This window comes from Phaenicophaeus curvirostris, chromosome 9, assembly GCF_032191515.1.
Source record: "Phaenicophaeus curvirostris isolate KB17595 chromosome 9, BPBGC_Pcur_1.0, whole genome shotgun sequence".
Taxonomy (NCBI): domain Eukaryota; kingdom Metazoa; phylum Chordata; class Aves; order Cuculiformes; family Cuculidae; genus Phaenicophaeus; species Phaenicophaeus curvirostris.
Genome location: NC_091400.1, coordinates 21931751 through 21948085, shown reverse-complemented (window position 1 = coordinate 21948085; position 16335 = coordinate 21931751). Strand labels below are relative to the sequence as shown.

Here is a 16335-nt window from a genome sequence, read left to right as displayed (position 1 = left end):
AATGTGCTGAATTTAGAGCTATGGGTGTGGAAATATTACAATTGCTCTTAAAGAATCCCCCAAAGGTGTGCCTTTTGCTTTTACATGTCTTGCTTTGGGGAACTGTCAAAGGACCACTGATAAGGAAGTCGGTGTCCTTTAATCCATACAAGTTTTTTTAAGCAAAGAAAAAAACCCATAAAAATTAAAAAGGATGTTAAAGTTATTTGATGTTAGAGAGACACACTTTCATGTCAAATTAAAAAAAAAAACCAAACGAACACAACACTGTAATAATTTACTTTTAGCACATATGAGTGTGGTCTACTTTTATGGACTCATAGAATCACAGAATGGTTTGGTTTGAAAGGGACCTTAAAGCCTATCTAGTTGTAACCCCCTGCCACAGGCAGGGACACCTCACATTAGACCCACTAGACCAGTCTATGTTCCTAATGTACTTTTTATACAGAAATAGCAACCTCACCATCTCATAGCTTGTAGATCTGAGAAAATTAGTGATTAATAACTGTATTTTCAGATAATTTGGTCACTTGAGTCTCAGTTGGAGCTATAAAAAAGGAACTCTGTTAAAAGGGAATTGAATGCAAGTGAGCAACCCAAGGCTGTCTAACAGATCAGCGTAGAACTAAATTCCCATTCAAGAGATTCTTAGTCCTCTGTTTGTAGCATTGGGAGCATCAGGTAGTCTATTAAAAAGCTAACATGTGGCTTTGAGCAATCCTTTTGTACTTTGCTTCTGCCAGACAGAGCAGCTGGAGCTCTAAAATTGGAGTTCAGAGCTGCTTGTGACTCAGTTAGACACAGGGTCTGAACAGCTCTTTTCTAACACAGAGGGGTAACATTTTGCTGTTGCTCCTCCTCAGTGTTCAGCTGGCAGAACAGCTTGTCATAATGAAATAACAGAATTTAAAATGCAACTCAAAGAATATTTACGCTCATCATAACCGATGAGAGTCTTTGAGTTTCCTTATTCTCCAAGGCACGCTCTCAAAAGACAAAGTCAATTCCCTTCCCTTTGATGTGTGTCTGGAGAACAGACCCCCATGAATGTAGTCCATGATCTGTTTTAAGTTCTACAGTTTAGACACATCTTCCTTTCTTTACTCTTTCCCAAAATAAACTTTACTGTACCCAAATAGCATTCTGTATGGGTGCAACATGTGGAGAGGTCAGCTGGATAATTAAATGGTCAAGGGAAAAAAAAGCCCACTGTTGCTTTTTGTTTTTAACTTTTCATTTGACAGTTTTCCAATAAAAATATAATTACTTGCTTGAATCATAAATATTGAAGGTAATGGAGACTAAAAATCAAGAAAAATCTGTGAGGGAATACTAAAATCTGCGTCAGAAAAGATGTTTAAGGGTCAATGAACTTTCTGTGAATATAAGTTAAGATTTAATTAGGAATTAAAGAAAGTAGAAAGTGAAGATGGTTGTTACAAACAAATAGTATCACATTATATATAGACATCTATATAGGTACGAGAAATCAGGTCCATGAAATCTGAAGTCTTTCTTCTTTAAATTTCCCAATCCAATTGTGAAATGCTGTATGTATGAGAGGCTTTCTTCCTGCCCCATTTTATCAGCTTGCACCCTGAAGTGTGAGATACGAACAGCTCCTGATCCAGCAAAGTCAATGTGTTTTCTCTGAAAGAAAAAACATTTCTTCAGCAGACCAACCACAGTTTAAACAGCCTTAAACCACTTCCTTGCTTGCTGCAGTCCTAGTAATAAGGAAGTGATAACAACTGCTGTCTCTGGAAAGCACTTCTAGTAATTATGCTCTTGCACAAAAGTGGAGGAGCAAAGAAGGAAAAATCAAAGTTCTGCAGGAGTCTTTGGGGTTTGTTTTACCCCTAAAAATAAATCAAAGTAATGTAGAGCCATCCTCTGACTTTTTTCTCACTACAAAATTGAAGTTAAAAGTTTGCTGGGTTTCTAAACCCCTTTGCAGTCTGTCTTTCATTCTATATACACGTGTAACCCTAAAAGCTCAGGAACTTAAAGTTTATCATGGTTTCACAGAATATCAGAGCAGCCGTATAGAGTACCTGACAGGATCCAGCCTAGAAACATTCCACTTTTTCTATTAACTGTCTTTTTACAGCATTCAGGGAAAAGCAAAGGTGAGGAATATATCTGTTGCTGAGTTTCAATCCTTTATGTGTGAGGAGAATTAAGTCTGAAAGACCATGTATTATTAATATAAAATTTAAGCATTGGATGCCAGTAGGAAAAAAAAAGATATGAGAGTACTACATTTGTTGTTCAGTCTTAAATGCCTTTAGCCAAAAGGTGTGAGCCTGGGACAAAGAGAGAAGGAAAAAGAAAACATAAGAAAAGAAGGTATTTCTTGGGCTGCACTGTTTTAAGGTGACTGTCTTGTGCAAGCACCATTCAGCATTTGTAAAATGTTTGGAGGTGATATGTTTTTGACATTCTTGGATCTTGATGTGCCTCAGGTGGCACACACTGCAAGTAAAATCTGGTGAGCCTCACCTGCTTTTCTAATGATGCTGGTATGTAGAGATACTAGCATATTTGGTTCTTGTTGCATAAAACAAAAACAAACAGTGAAATACATTTCCCTGAGTTTGTAATGCATGTAGAAACCGAACTAGCAATCCTGTTCCATTTGGATTTCTTAGTTTAAAGTCACCAAACAAACTCTGCTCTGCAGTGTTTAAAATTAGCATTCTTTTATCTCATCGAGCCCCATTGCATTGTAGTTTCCAGTCCACGGTTTCATTACATCAGTCACCTCCAAAAAATCAGGTAAAAAAAAAAATAAAAAAGAATCATTTATTGGCATAAAGTGATTTTTAAAGGAGATGAATAATACTGTTTTCCTGACAAATAACAAATGTTCTTATTCAAACCTATTGCAATATGATGCTAAATTCCAACCTCAACTAATTGAGCACATTTTCTTGTTTGAAACTACCTTTGATAAGAAATGCATTACAAACTCATCAGTTTAGCTTGCTGTTAACAAAGAGACAGCAGCCGTCTGGATTATTCTAGATCCTCAGTGAAACTGCCACACTACGTATGCTCAAACTAAAGCTGCACGAGTTTGACAAGGGGCAGATGAATCCAGGAGTTATTGTGCAGGGGTTTAAGTCTATGCGGCAGCTGACGGTTGAAATAATCATCTATACATCGCTCTGAGCTAGCTGGGGAAAGGTTGAAGCTGTATATTTTCAACATATCTAGCCTAATGGTTAATCTGTTGTCTTGTACAGGGGGTGCTGGGTGGAATCGCAGCAATAGCTGACAGTTTGGAGGAATTGCTGTGGGTATTTTCAGTTGCCTGATTCACAAAGTGGTAGGTAGCAAAGTCTAAACAGGCTTGTCATTGAAAGAAAGAAGTCATGCTCACTGTCACTCCGATCAAAACAAACCTCTGGTAGCCAAGAGCTCAATCAACATATTGATTATTTGTGTTTAGTAATACAGAGCTGCAGCTTCACCTGCCACGGGAAGGCTGAGCTTTTCGGAAGATGTGCCAGATTGCAGAATGGTGATTGCTCCTTTGGAGGTCAGCTGGGAAGATGCTTAGGAGAAAGAGAACAGTTCAGTTGAGGGGGAGAAAGAAAGTATTTTTTCAAACCAAGATGGTTTAACTGTTAAAAATGCTCTCTGTACTCCTAGTGCTGGATCTGGCATGTCTGTGCTGTGACATGGCATTCCGCACGATGGAGATGAAGGGGGTGCGGTATGAATTAGACTGAAACGAAAATGAAGTATCTGCAAGTGACAGCTCTGGCTGATGGCTGACTATGAAGGAAAACATTGTGCTAGTGTCTGGTGAAAACTGGTGCTGAAAGCCTAGCAGCTGATCGAGATGGGGGAGGAAAGGAGCAGTGGTGATGGGCGGGGGTTGTTTAGAATGTCTGGTTTTGGTCAGGATATTTTTTCTCCTTTAAAACACATTTTCATCTTCCCTTCCAGGCAAATCACGCTGAAGCCAGTTTCAGCCATTTTGTTGGAAGCACTGTACTGGTATTCTGCCTTCTTACATTTAAATTAAAGCTCAGCCTAGTTTTAAGTTATGGCAAGTGTATGCTCGCAAAGAATAAATAGAGATTGCCATGGGCGCTAGATTAACTACATTGGTTGTTTTAAAGATGTTCAGGGAGTTGCAGATTGCATTTCAAATTATCTTCATTATAATAAATAAAATGTATAGAAATAGAAACAGGCGTGATTCTCTAATGTAGTCTATGGGCAAGTGTGTATTCATTGAGCTTGAAAGGGAGTTCTTGAGGGTGGAGGGAAGGAATAGGAATTTATGCAGCTTCAAAATACCTTTTATAAATTGTGTTAATATCTCACATTTTATAGACATTGGTTTTTATCTGACTAATGTTGATAGGTTTCTCGGGCAAGTTCTGTAAAGCATTTACCAAAAGCAGGTGATGCTCACCCCGGCTGCATTTAGGAAATACCACAGAAAACATGGAGTTTCTTACTCATGCGCTACTCTTATTCACTTCCTAGTTGTTTGTCATTCTCAAAAAGCTATTCAGAAGTTGCTCTCAAAATGGCCAGTAAGTGTTTCTGTTAGTCAACAATAATAATGACCTATGGATACATGACAGGTGTCCTGAATAGTTCTAATGGACTTTGACATGGTAAAGAATGCAGGCAGTACACCTGTCCTGTGACCATTTGCATTGAAAATAAAGGCATATGTCATCTTAGATAAAGCAAAACTAATCTATGACTAGAAAATGATTCTCTTGTAGTAGAGTAGCTGGTGCTAAGCTCATCACATACTCAGAAGAGAGCCCTGTTGGGTTTGGAAATTTAACATAGTACAGTGGTACAAGAGATTACCCCAATCCAGACAGTTTTGTTAGCATACATAGGGAGGCAGTGACAGTATGGAAGGATGTATTTTGTTCCATATAACTAAGAGCAATCTTTGTTTCCTAGATATGTTTTCAATGGAAAGCAGCTAGCCTAGCTGTGCAAGCACCCAGTCAAATTTTAAAGAAATTGTTAAAAAGAAACTACCTTTGCTGAATAGCAGAATTCTATAAAAACTATAACTGTTTAAGATTCTGCACATTATAGAATGTCTCTGCAGAAGTGATGGTGTTGGCCTGTATTTCTCACCTAGTTGTACAGCACTGCTTGATCTGAAAGGACAGTAATATCTTGTGTTCAAACTCTCACCTCCGTGCTTGCAGATGTAGTTCCATGTGTATCGCGATGTGCTTTTGTTTGTGGCACAGCGTGCACGTACAACTTGACAGGCTATTTAGTCTAAAAATAACCAGTTTTACTCTTCTAGGGTAAAAAAATGTATAATCGTATTAGAAGAATGGACAAGGAGATAATTATCTCTACCAAAGATGTTATTCAGATATTATATTGTAATCTTTGCTTTTCAAGATGGAGTAGAAAAACAGGAGTCGTAATCCGCTGGAGTCAGAAAGAAAAAAGGTATTTCATAGTCACCCTCTCTGGGGCTTCTTCCATTTTCATCTGAAGCAGCTGAGCTCCAGTAAGAGGCAGGAGATGAGAGGTCATGGGATGAAACCGGTAGTTAGAACTTTTAAATCTGGAATAATTTGACCAAAAAAAAGGCAACTCTGTTATCCCCATTGTTTAATGTTTTGCTTTTCAGTAGTTGTACCATTCCACACTGTTGGAAATGAGGGGAGGTAGGATGTGTTTGAAGCAGCTCAGTCTGCCTTCATGCTGAACAAGATCATGTGATGCTATTAAATATGATGCCAAGCTCAGGCTATGAAGCTGTACCGAAAGACAGGGTATTTTAGTTCTGGCTCATGCTGTGCCACTGCACGCACAACATCTTGGGAAAGCTTGCTTATACCTGCATGGAATATGCCACAAGACATACACTGTTAGTTCTTAATAGTCAGGGCTGGTGTCTGAAACCATCACTTACTGGACTCCAGAACAGGCTGTAAAAAGATTATGATGTTTCTTAAACAACTTGATTGAAGGATGGATGAGAGTTATTAATAGGTTTTGGTCTTCTTCCATTGTATGTGAAGATACTTTGATTCAGGCACGTGGATTTATAAAGATTATTTCCAATATTACTGCCTGTACTTTAACAATAGAGCTGAACTGATGCATCTCTAAGTGTTCAAATGTATGCTTGACTGGGGACTTCTGTAGGGAGGGAGGTCTTTGCAGATCTGTTTTATCATCTTAAAATTGTTTTCACTGGAGAAATATCAAAGATGTGACAAAATACTAGTAACTCTGAGGTAAGATTGGTAATTTTCAAGTAACGTATCTGATATGGTACACAGCTTTTTTTTGGTCACAATTTTGCTAATCAAGGAGATTTGCTCTCCTCCAGTGATTTGAAATTGGTGTGAACTCTCAGGAGTATGCATTGTCATTATACTTTAAATGTTACTGCAATTAGAAAAGAGCAGAATAATGTTGTGAGTTGGACTCTAGTTCTGTTCTCACTGATTTTCCTATCAACCGCAGTCGGAGTAACTGCAAGCCATTAATTCAGGGATCATTGAACAGCATTGGATGCTTTGTCATCAAATAGTTGAACCTTGTTAAAATGTACGTTCAAGTGACTCTTGTAATTCACATACGATCACTCTCTTTTTTTGTTAGAGAGGCAGATTTTGTGCTGAACACTAGTGCTGTAGTGGGTGCTATTTCTGTCTCTTTGCCATTACCAGGTAATGTTTCTAGCTGATGGTAAACAAGACAATGATGCCAGAAAACATGCCAACCTCCTAAAGTAGTTTGGAGCTACTGCCTACTGGAAGTCACCCATGCAAACTTTAAGGCAATTTAAGCACGTGGAAATAGTGCTGCAAGATTATCAGTCTGTAAACTATTCTCTACCTAATCTCCTCACCTCATGGGACATAACAGAATATAATATCTTAATGGCTCAGTAATCTGCCTTCTGTCTATAATATACTCTTTCAGTGTGAAACAAACATCAGAAGATCATTACTGCATATTTTTACTAAAAAACCATTTTATTACTGTCTTACAGAGGACAGCATTTCTTAGAGGTATTATTATGGGGGCTTTGTTTAATTACCTGTGCTATATTAGAATTGGAGGACTAAGAATGACAGTTTGAAGCTAAAACCATATGTAGGAAATTCAATTTACTGCTTTCTTTTTGGAGGTGCTATGTATGTCCTGAAATTTACAGTATTCAGCACTTCTGAATACTCAACAACTCTTATGGAGGTTCCTAAACATCCGTTTAATTCCAGAAGTGTGCTTGCACAATTTTGAGGTGTTTACTTTTTTTTGTTATTCTTTATTTATCTTAATAGCAGCCGAGTGCTCTACCTCCCCTGTCATTTTCAGTAGATTCAAAGGCATAAACATCTTCCACAGCTAGTAAATCTCAAAGTCTTTATCAACATGTGGGAAATAAGTGTTGCTTCAGAGACACTTACCCTAGGATGGGATTATTGCTTAAAGATGATAATATTGTGGAATAATCCTTTTATTAGTATTCTTTTATAAAAAGCCATCTTTAGGAAAAAAAACTTAGGAAAGCTGCAAGTATAAACCTTTATTTCAAATGCAGAAACTGCTACTTTAAGCTTTAACGTCTGTAATTCCACATAATATCAAAATTGATTCATGCCTATGGTTTGAAATAATTTTTAATACAAAGACATTAATTTAAGTTTTTTCTTATCATTTAGAAGTAAAGAATGCAGCTAGATCAAGTTCCCCAAAATGTTCGTATCAATTCAAGAATGCAACTCCTAATGTACTGGCTGGTGCCAAGTCCACTGAAGGAATCCTGGAACCTGTTCCACTTGTTAATAACCGTAAAGGGAGCCTCTTCCTGCCCACCAACCCCTCGCTGCTGCACCTTAACTTACTGGGTTCTGTTGAACAAGGAAAATCTACGTACTGTAGATTGCAAAGGGCGCTCAGCTTGCCTGTAAAATACCACTACCATGCCCAAAATCCTGGGTTGAACCAAGATCTCCGTAGGTAGCCCCGTAGTTGGATGCATAAGGCGATAGAGTGGTTTGTGCATGGTTTTTTGCAGCCTGTTTTCAATGTGACGATGACATTACTAATGCCCTGTTAAGCGCTTACAGATGTGGGTTTCTCCAGATGTGGTGATTAATAAGTTAATCAAGATAGCTACTCGACTAATAATTTTTGGTTGGTTTGTGCCTTACCTTTCATATGGTTTATTTCCTCTGAAGCATTTATGTGCCAGGCAGAATGAGTTTACCAGGTATTCTAGCTTGTGTAATGCTTAATAACATAGCTGTTATTTTGAAGTCCAGCTTTTTTTAGCATCTGAAAAACAGTGTCTGTAAACTGTTCTGCTAGCAAACTGGGAGAGGCAGTGAAGGAGACAGATTTATTTAAAAAAATAGTAATAATATAACAAAGAAAAAAGTTATTAATTTGTCCACTGTTTCTGAAAGACATTCCCTTTATTTTGCTTAAAAAATGAAATGAGGATAAAAGTCAAATAATATGTTATTACAGATGTTCGGCTCCACATTAAGGCTGTTAAAATTACCAGCACATCTTAAATCAATTCATGGAACATTGTCTGGATGTTATGTCATTGAAATAATGAATCCTCTTTACTCAAGAATAAGCAAACATGTTAAAACATCAGTTGTAACTTTAAATTAAACTCTAGCATAAACTGGAGCATCTGAAGCCTCATTAGACTTGCCTGACATTTTTCTAGCGCCAAATCTCCCTGAACTGCACAACTGTTAGATTCGCTGCCTATTAGACAAGTGAGCACTGGGTTGTTACAACAGTGCATTAAGTGTTGTACTTAGGGATGTGCAAATAAGCTCTTGAATTTTATTAGAATTTAGGGGCTGGGTTGAGTTCTGATCCTGTAATATTCTGTGTCCCATTCTTGAATGTATTTGCAATTTTCATGAAAGCTGGTAAAGAAAGTCTGCATAATGTAACTTGACTGTATTTTAATACACATCCTGTAGCATAAAGACATCAAAACCACTAAAAATGGGGACACATTCTCATTAACAAAAGCACTAGGTCAAACATACAACATTGGAGTCGAGTTGTCATATATCACAGCCCATTATTCAAATATGGTTGTCTTTCATAAGAACAAGCAAATTTAAGACTTCCTTTTAAATTAATGTGGACACAGGAACCATGAAACTAAAATGAGATTTTATGGCTTTACTAAAAATGTTGCTAGATCTATTTCTTCAAATATGCAGGAAATTGATAAAAGTATCAGAAGGATAATAATTAAATATGTTTTATATCCTTCTTTCTACTAAGAAGCCACTCCTGAATTGTCAGTGCTCCACTTTTGGGAACCAGATCGTGGGTAATGGTGTCCGTTATACACTATTCCCATATTTCAGCTTCATGGATTCCCTCCCTCCTGTTTTTATGGAGCTGCATTTCTAAACTGCCTTTAAAGTTCGCCCACAGGTTTCATTGAAAAACAAAATCTTGTTTAGATGGGATATGAATAAGAGAGATCACCTTTCATTGCTGCAGTGAGAATAAATGGCTTCCTTGCTTAAGCGAGGCAACAAATTGAGGTCCCTCTGAAGGCACCTCTAACAGGTATTAACTAGTGAGCCACATTAACCTTGGGCTTCCCAGGCATTTGGTGACAGTAACACGGTTTGTATATGACAAGCACATATCAAAAGAGGGAGCATATTTATTGTAGATGAAGTAACAGAAATAACTACAGACTGCTAGAAGTCTGGTTCTAGAAATGGTTATTCTGGATAATTACTAGTAAGGTGCTGATTTTCAATTGTACAGCAGGGTAGTATTACCTGGCAGCACTGGAGAACAGAAATGTTGGACCACGGAGTACAAAAGATCCTTCTTGTAGTAACTTACTATTTGAAAGGATCAGACAGGAGTCTTATTAGCTGGCTGAAAACTTAGAAAAGTCCTCTTTGTTAATAGTGCTTTCTGTTGTTCAGATAAATATTTCTGTCTATACTATGATCTACAGTTCACTTGTGTCAATGTAACCTTTGCACGTAGTTCTGGTGGCTGTATATCTTCCTTAAACTGTTAAAATAGTATAACAATGTGCTTTAGTTATGGTGCAGTGCCGATTCTCTTGACAAACATTCTGTAACTCCATGGCAGCAGATTGAATTAAGTGAAGTTTAAGAGTTTTTACTACTAAGAAAGCAAAACATTTCAGTTGTCGCTGGTTAACATTTTGCATGGATCTTTTCCTTTGATCTCTTAAGTGGTGGATTCATCATATTGGAACCAGATATTTCTGTCCTGTGAAGAACAAAAGAGCACAGTGTATAGCTTGAAAGCAATCTGTTGTCTGTGTGGAATAGCATGGGTATAGTTTTTTGATAAGCAAATTTAAAACGAGATTAGGTCAGTTAAGTTAGTGAAATAAATCATTACTGTAGAGTCATTGCTCTGATCTAGGCATTGCCTTTTACACCACTCTTTGGGGCATTTTTTTTTTTGCCTTAGTTTTCTTTTGTTGTTTTTCTTTTGCAATATTTTCTTTTGTTTTGATTCCCTTGACATGTCAGGTGATGCCCCATCATTTAATAAGACAGCACTTCAGTCTTTTCAGGGCGCAGTCCTTCAGTCTTGACCAAGGCAAAATGAAGTTCCTTAGCAGACCTGGGCAAACAGACAGACATGACAGGCTAGAACACAGTCTGTAATAAAATAGTGTCAGCAGAGGGTTATAGCAGAAGGATATTGCTTAATTTCTTTCCAGCTAGTCTAAGGCAGGTGACATATATCCAAGTTTTGTTGTTATTTCTGCGTAGCTTGTTGCAAATAGAATTTTTTTTCCCCAGCCTCTGCTTGTGCACTTGTGATGTGTATTAAGCTCTTTTGATATAGCTACTACCACTAATCTCTTTATTCTTAGCTTTAAAGTAACAGCTTCCTAGGCATCAGTCTTATTATCTTCTAGTTCATTTTTCACTTAACAATATGATGGCAAAAAAAAATCCTTTTTTCCTTATTTATATTAGAACAATTCAGCATTAGTGTGAATTTGAGAAAGCAGGCGTAATTCCCTTTGATAGCACCTGTAAAAAAACCTGTATGCACAGGTTATAGAATCATAGAATCATAGAATATTTAGGGTTGGAAGGGTCCTTAAAGATCACCTAGTTCCAACCCCCCTGCCATGGGCAGAGACATCTCACTAGATCAGGCTGCCCAAGGCCTTATCTAACCTGGCCTTGAACACCTCCAGGGATGGGGCAGCCACCACTTCCCTTGGCAACCCGTTCCAGCATCTCACCACTCACGGTGAAGAAATTCTTCCTAACGTCTAGTCTAAATCTGCCCCTCTCCACTTTATACCCGTTCCCCCTTGTCCTATCACCATTGCAGTAAAAATCTTGAAACAGTAAAGGTGATGGTTAATTCTTATAGATGAGGTATTAGGAAGCTGCATTTTTTTAAGTAGTACGTATTGTGACATAGGTTATCCAAGAGTAGTTTATGACTGGCAAAACTATAAGTGATTTTCCATCTGGAAATTGATCTGTCATTGAAATCACACCTCATCCTCATTAAAAGACTGCATAACTCATGCATCCTCTGTTATACAGGTATTGTCTCCCCACTTCCATTCAACCTCATTCTGTTTGCTCCTGTTAAAACTCCCTTTTGTGAGAAGGGTAGAGCAATGAGGTCTGACTTGTGCTGGAGATCTCTGCACAATGGCAGGCTGCGTTTGCATTCCCAACTAACTGAATCATTGAACATCAAGGCATTGAATATTTTACATCTCTTCATGAAGACTCTGTTGTTTGGCATGTGAGGAGCAAGAACCAACTGGTATCTAGTTCACTACCAAAACCAGGCTGGCAGCTGTTACATTGGTATTGCAAATAGTACTTTATCTTTTTGGGAATATAGCAGAGCACTAATTCTACTTTTCTGTAGCACAGATTAACTGAAAATAACTCTCAGAATAACCCGAATGTGGTTCCCCCTCTTTGTTTTTGGAGTATGAACCCAATTTGAAAGCCTGTGTTGAAAACCCTGGTATTCTTCCCTGCTTCTTCAAACCAATCTCTTTGACTAACATGCATTTGATTTTTATTACTGTTGGGCCTATGTTAGCAATGAAGTATCAGTGCGTGAATGGACATAGAGTGTGTGTTCTTTGCTACTTCACTTGTATTTCATATTGCACTTCGAGCAGTACTTAATCTCATGAGTTCCTTATATTTCCAGTTGAAGATGAGCAGCCGTCAACACTGTCACCCAAAAAAAAGCAGCGAAATGGAGGCATGCGAAATTCACCCAACTCCTCACCCAAACTGATGAGGTAAGCCTGTAAGAGACTCATATCTTCATCGCCTTTCTTCCTTCCTTCCTCTTCTCCTCCCCCAACATCAAAAATAAGGGGAGAGTGTGGAAAAAAAAGATTGTTAGATAGTTTCTGAAAGGCTGAAGTATTTATTCTGTCAGCTTGTCAGCAGTTAATGATAGAGCTGAAAAAAATTCTGTCATGAAAAACAGTTTGAAAAGCTGTTTGAAAAATACATAGGCTTTAAAGTCTTAGCTGTCACCCTGTCCTGTCCGTGTGTAGTTCTTAAACAGCAGTGGCACTAATGATAGCAGAAACCAATCAGGGGAACTCATGTGGTTAGTTTGCCTCTGGCAATTCTCTTTTTGTTGGATTCCCTCTGAGTACTGTTTTCTGTACTTAAGGCCATATGTGAGATGTATCATCACAATCAAAAATGAACCTGAATATTACCTTCCTTTTATCCTGTCGATTGAAATCAAATATCCGTTAATTGATTTAGACTGATAAAAAAGTCTAATAATCTATGTACTTGCCAAAGCAAAGTTCAAAACTAATGCAGTTTTACTCAGGCTAAAAGCACATGAATTATGAAATACAGGGATTTTTAAGACGGTAGTGTATTCTCTAAAAGTGGGTGATGAAAACATCATCTTGTTAGTGATATTTTTCCCCTGTTGCCATGTGTACATTATTTTACACCAGTACTACTATGTAGTTTCCTTCCATAGGACAAATTACCACTAAGAGGTCTGTGAAAACTGTAACTGCAACAAGAAATACGAATCTATTAAAATAATATGGTGTTTGCATTCTGTCTGACTGTGCTTCACCTTTTGCCTGCTTGAGTCAGTCAGGACAGGATCAGGTAGCACACATGGAATTTTCTACAAGGAGTCTGGTACTGCTCTGGTTTTCCACATCTAAAGCAGCCAGGCTAGAACCTCGGCCCATAATTGTATCCAGAATTAAATACCAGAGCAGAAGTATCCCACTGCATATATTTATATATGTACACACACACACACAAAAATGTGCATTTATTTACATATATAAACAGATGCATTTTTGCAGTTTAGGGTTTGCATAACTGTAATTAGCCTGCAGTCACAGAGGTTAAGTGAAAAAATTAATATGACTATATATATATTTATTTTTTTTTTACATAAAATCACTTTTATCTTTTATTGTTGGCAAGGATTTTCTTCCTTTCAGGATGCAGCTAGGTAATACTCTCTTTATGTTTCAGTTAGTAGGCTGGAAATTTCTTTGGCCAGTTGCAGAAGCATCTGTAGTTGTTTATCGTTACTGCAGGATAGGGCATAGTCAAGGACATCTACAAGTTGTCTTCATCTCTGTTTAGACTACAGAACCAAAAGTGAGATTGATTCACAGAGGAAAATGCACCCAGCTGTGGCTTTTTTTTTCCCTGTTGACCATCTATTTCTGTTTAATGTATCATTAAAAGTTCTCTGCCTTCCTCTTAGCTCAGCCTTGCCCATATGACACTGATTTACATGCTTGTTTACAGTTTATGAGGAAGAATAAAATGAACGTACTGGCAAGCTTCTCATTTTTATGGTGCCAGTTGTCATGCTAGCATCATTTTCAATTTCCTTACCTTCGGACAATCATCTTATCTCTCGCTAATAGTTTTAATCACTTAAAGTTTTAGATGTGTGGGAGATTCTTCTCCACACCAAATCCTAATTTTGGGGAAGCAGAAAGAAATAGAAATAGGGAGAGAGAGTGAGAGAGGGCTGAAACATTTGGAGCTGAGCACACTGTCCCTGTTTGCTATGTAAAGTCTGCCTCATTTCTTTGATCTTGAGTAATAATAATTCTGGGGAGTTATACTGTTTTCATATGCTTCAAAGCTGTGTCAAAGTTTTGCTGCTTAAGGGTACTTCTTTATTCTGTTGGCTCTTGGGTACTGAGATGACAGGTCCTCTGTACTAGGTGCAGGCTTTTTCAAGTCATAGCCTTCAGCAAAACATCAAATTACCAAATACAGAGTAACATACTTCTACACAAATGCCTTTCCTGTAGATATATTATACCATATATATTAAATACTTTAGTGTTACACGGTACATTTTATGTGCAATAGAAAGTGATGGTTTGAGGTAGCCTTAGGGGTACTTTTTTCCACAAGCAGAAAAAGCTAGTGTATACCGTATCAAGTATGGTTTTTACAGGACTTTCTGCCCGAAGGCCTTTGTAAATAAGTAATGATCAACAGATTGGCTGTGGGTTTTTGAAAAGCATGCCTGTGTCAGTTTGCATGATGGGGGAAGATTTTCAAAGTGGAGCCTGCTTTCATTGCCTGCTGAAGAGGGACTGAGGGAGAGTAGTCGTCCTGAGCCTGAGCTGTCTGCTCAGTAGCACATCAGAATTGCTAAATACAGGTCGAGCAGCGAGTGGAGAACTTGCTCGGCTTCCAAATCCAGACATTGTTTTCTTCCTTTTCCCTCTTGCTGCTAAATTTATTCACCAGCCCTGAGTTCGCACCTCAGCCTCTCCCCAGACTCAACTCTCGCTTTGTCTTACCCTTTATCTACACTGACTTAACTTTGGTTCAAGGTGATAAATAAGAGAAAGAGGATTCAATCAGGAAAGAACTCTGTTAAGCTTTGTGTGTAATGGCCAAACGCTTTTCTCCTTTCTGATAAACCAAGGTAGGCTGTATTATCTGGTATTTTGTATCCTTGTGAATTACCTAAAGTGACAGGTACTTGCTTTCCTGCCCAGAAATCTTTAGGGTATGTGAGCTAAAAGTACACAAGAGGTACATCAGCTCAACCACTGCAGTGTCTGTAGCTGATATTTATCTTTGCAATATTTTTCCTAAATTTACTTTAAAAGCTTCTTTTCAAAGTCAGCTTCAGCCCTGTCTTTCCCATAGAAACAGCAGACCTCTCCTCAGCCGTGGTCATGATCTAGAGAGGGCCTGGAGGACAAGAAGTCTGGAGTATGTAAAGAAGTTCATTTATGAATTGTAATCAGAGCTGTGACTTTAGAATCACTTTCTGAGCACCCCTACAGTTAAGTTGATGTTAAAAATGCTGCAGAGACTTTAGATTTCCACAGTGGCTGGGGCAAATTAGCGAAAAGGGTATTATGCTATGAGATAAAACTTTATGACTTCTGCTGTCACTGAGTAGAACAGAGGACAGAAGCTGTATCATAGGGACATCACGACAGGAGATGTGACAGGTGCTTATTTAGACCTGGTCAGAAGATAGGAGTTTTTGAGATTTACTCACACATAAGTAGAAAGCTGTGTTACCAAGTAAGATCTGAGTAGAGGGATTGAAAACATCTATTCAATGTCATCTTTTTGATGTTATTGTCTCTAAATGCCAATAAATTGCTAGCTAAAATAAATAGATGGTAGGCATACAAATATTATTTGTATGCATCTCAAATGGTCTAGATTCACATTTATAATGTCACTGTTCTAACCAAATTCTGCATCGCATCAAATGACATGAGCAGAATCACACTGATGCCGTACTGCAAGAGCCTAATCAATCAGAAACAAACCCTTGCAACTATAGCTACAAATGCAAATTAAGTAGAAAATTACTCTGCAATGTCATAGTTATTTCTATCTGGTTTATATCAACAGAAGTCTGTCCCATTAAACCCACAAGAACATGGGTATTGTTTAAAAATAACTCCAGTGGGAAAAAATGGAGTTATGAACACAAGGTCATCCTATTCCGATAAAAAGTAAAATTATAATAGAAAGTGAAAGGCAAATGAAGACGAGCTGTGAGTAATAGAGTAATCACATATCATGTCTCCTTCAGAAGACAGGGAAGGAAAGTAGACCCATTTGATGCCTCTGGTGCCCTGCAGTGATATGAAGTCACCTGTTCATCATCTCACAGTTGCAGGTTTTGATGCATGTTATTGATGAAGAGCGATGTTAAATATGAGGAGGCCATGTCACCTGAATATCAACTAGCAAGGCTAGTTTTAAAAAAAATGTGTCATTTCGGATTCCGGAATGACCAGTAAAATGTGAAAAG

At 37.9% G+C, this 16335-nt stretch overlaps 1 protein-coding gene across 25 annotated transcripts in view; it reads left to right on the top strand.

The window, feature by feature from the left end:
- The window catches only part of KCNMA1 (potassium calcium-activated channel subfamily M alpha 1), a 438776-nt gene that overhangs the window by 360833 nt on the left and 61608 nt on the right, over positions 1-16335 (top strand). For 24 of the 25 annotated variants that reach the window (XM_069863465.1, XM_069863457.1, XM_069863453.1 and 21 more), the window contains one exon: positions 12223-12316. In XM_069863465.1, coding sequence (XP_069719566.1) covers positions 12223-12316 — 94 coding nt within the window. Of the gene's footprint in view, positions 1-7694; positions 7989-12222; positions 12317-16335 lie in introns of all 25 variants that reach the window. The other variant, XM_069863442.1, reaches the window with a different exon arrangement.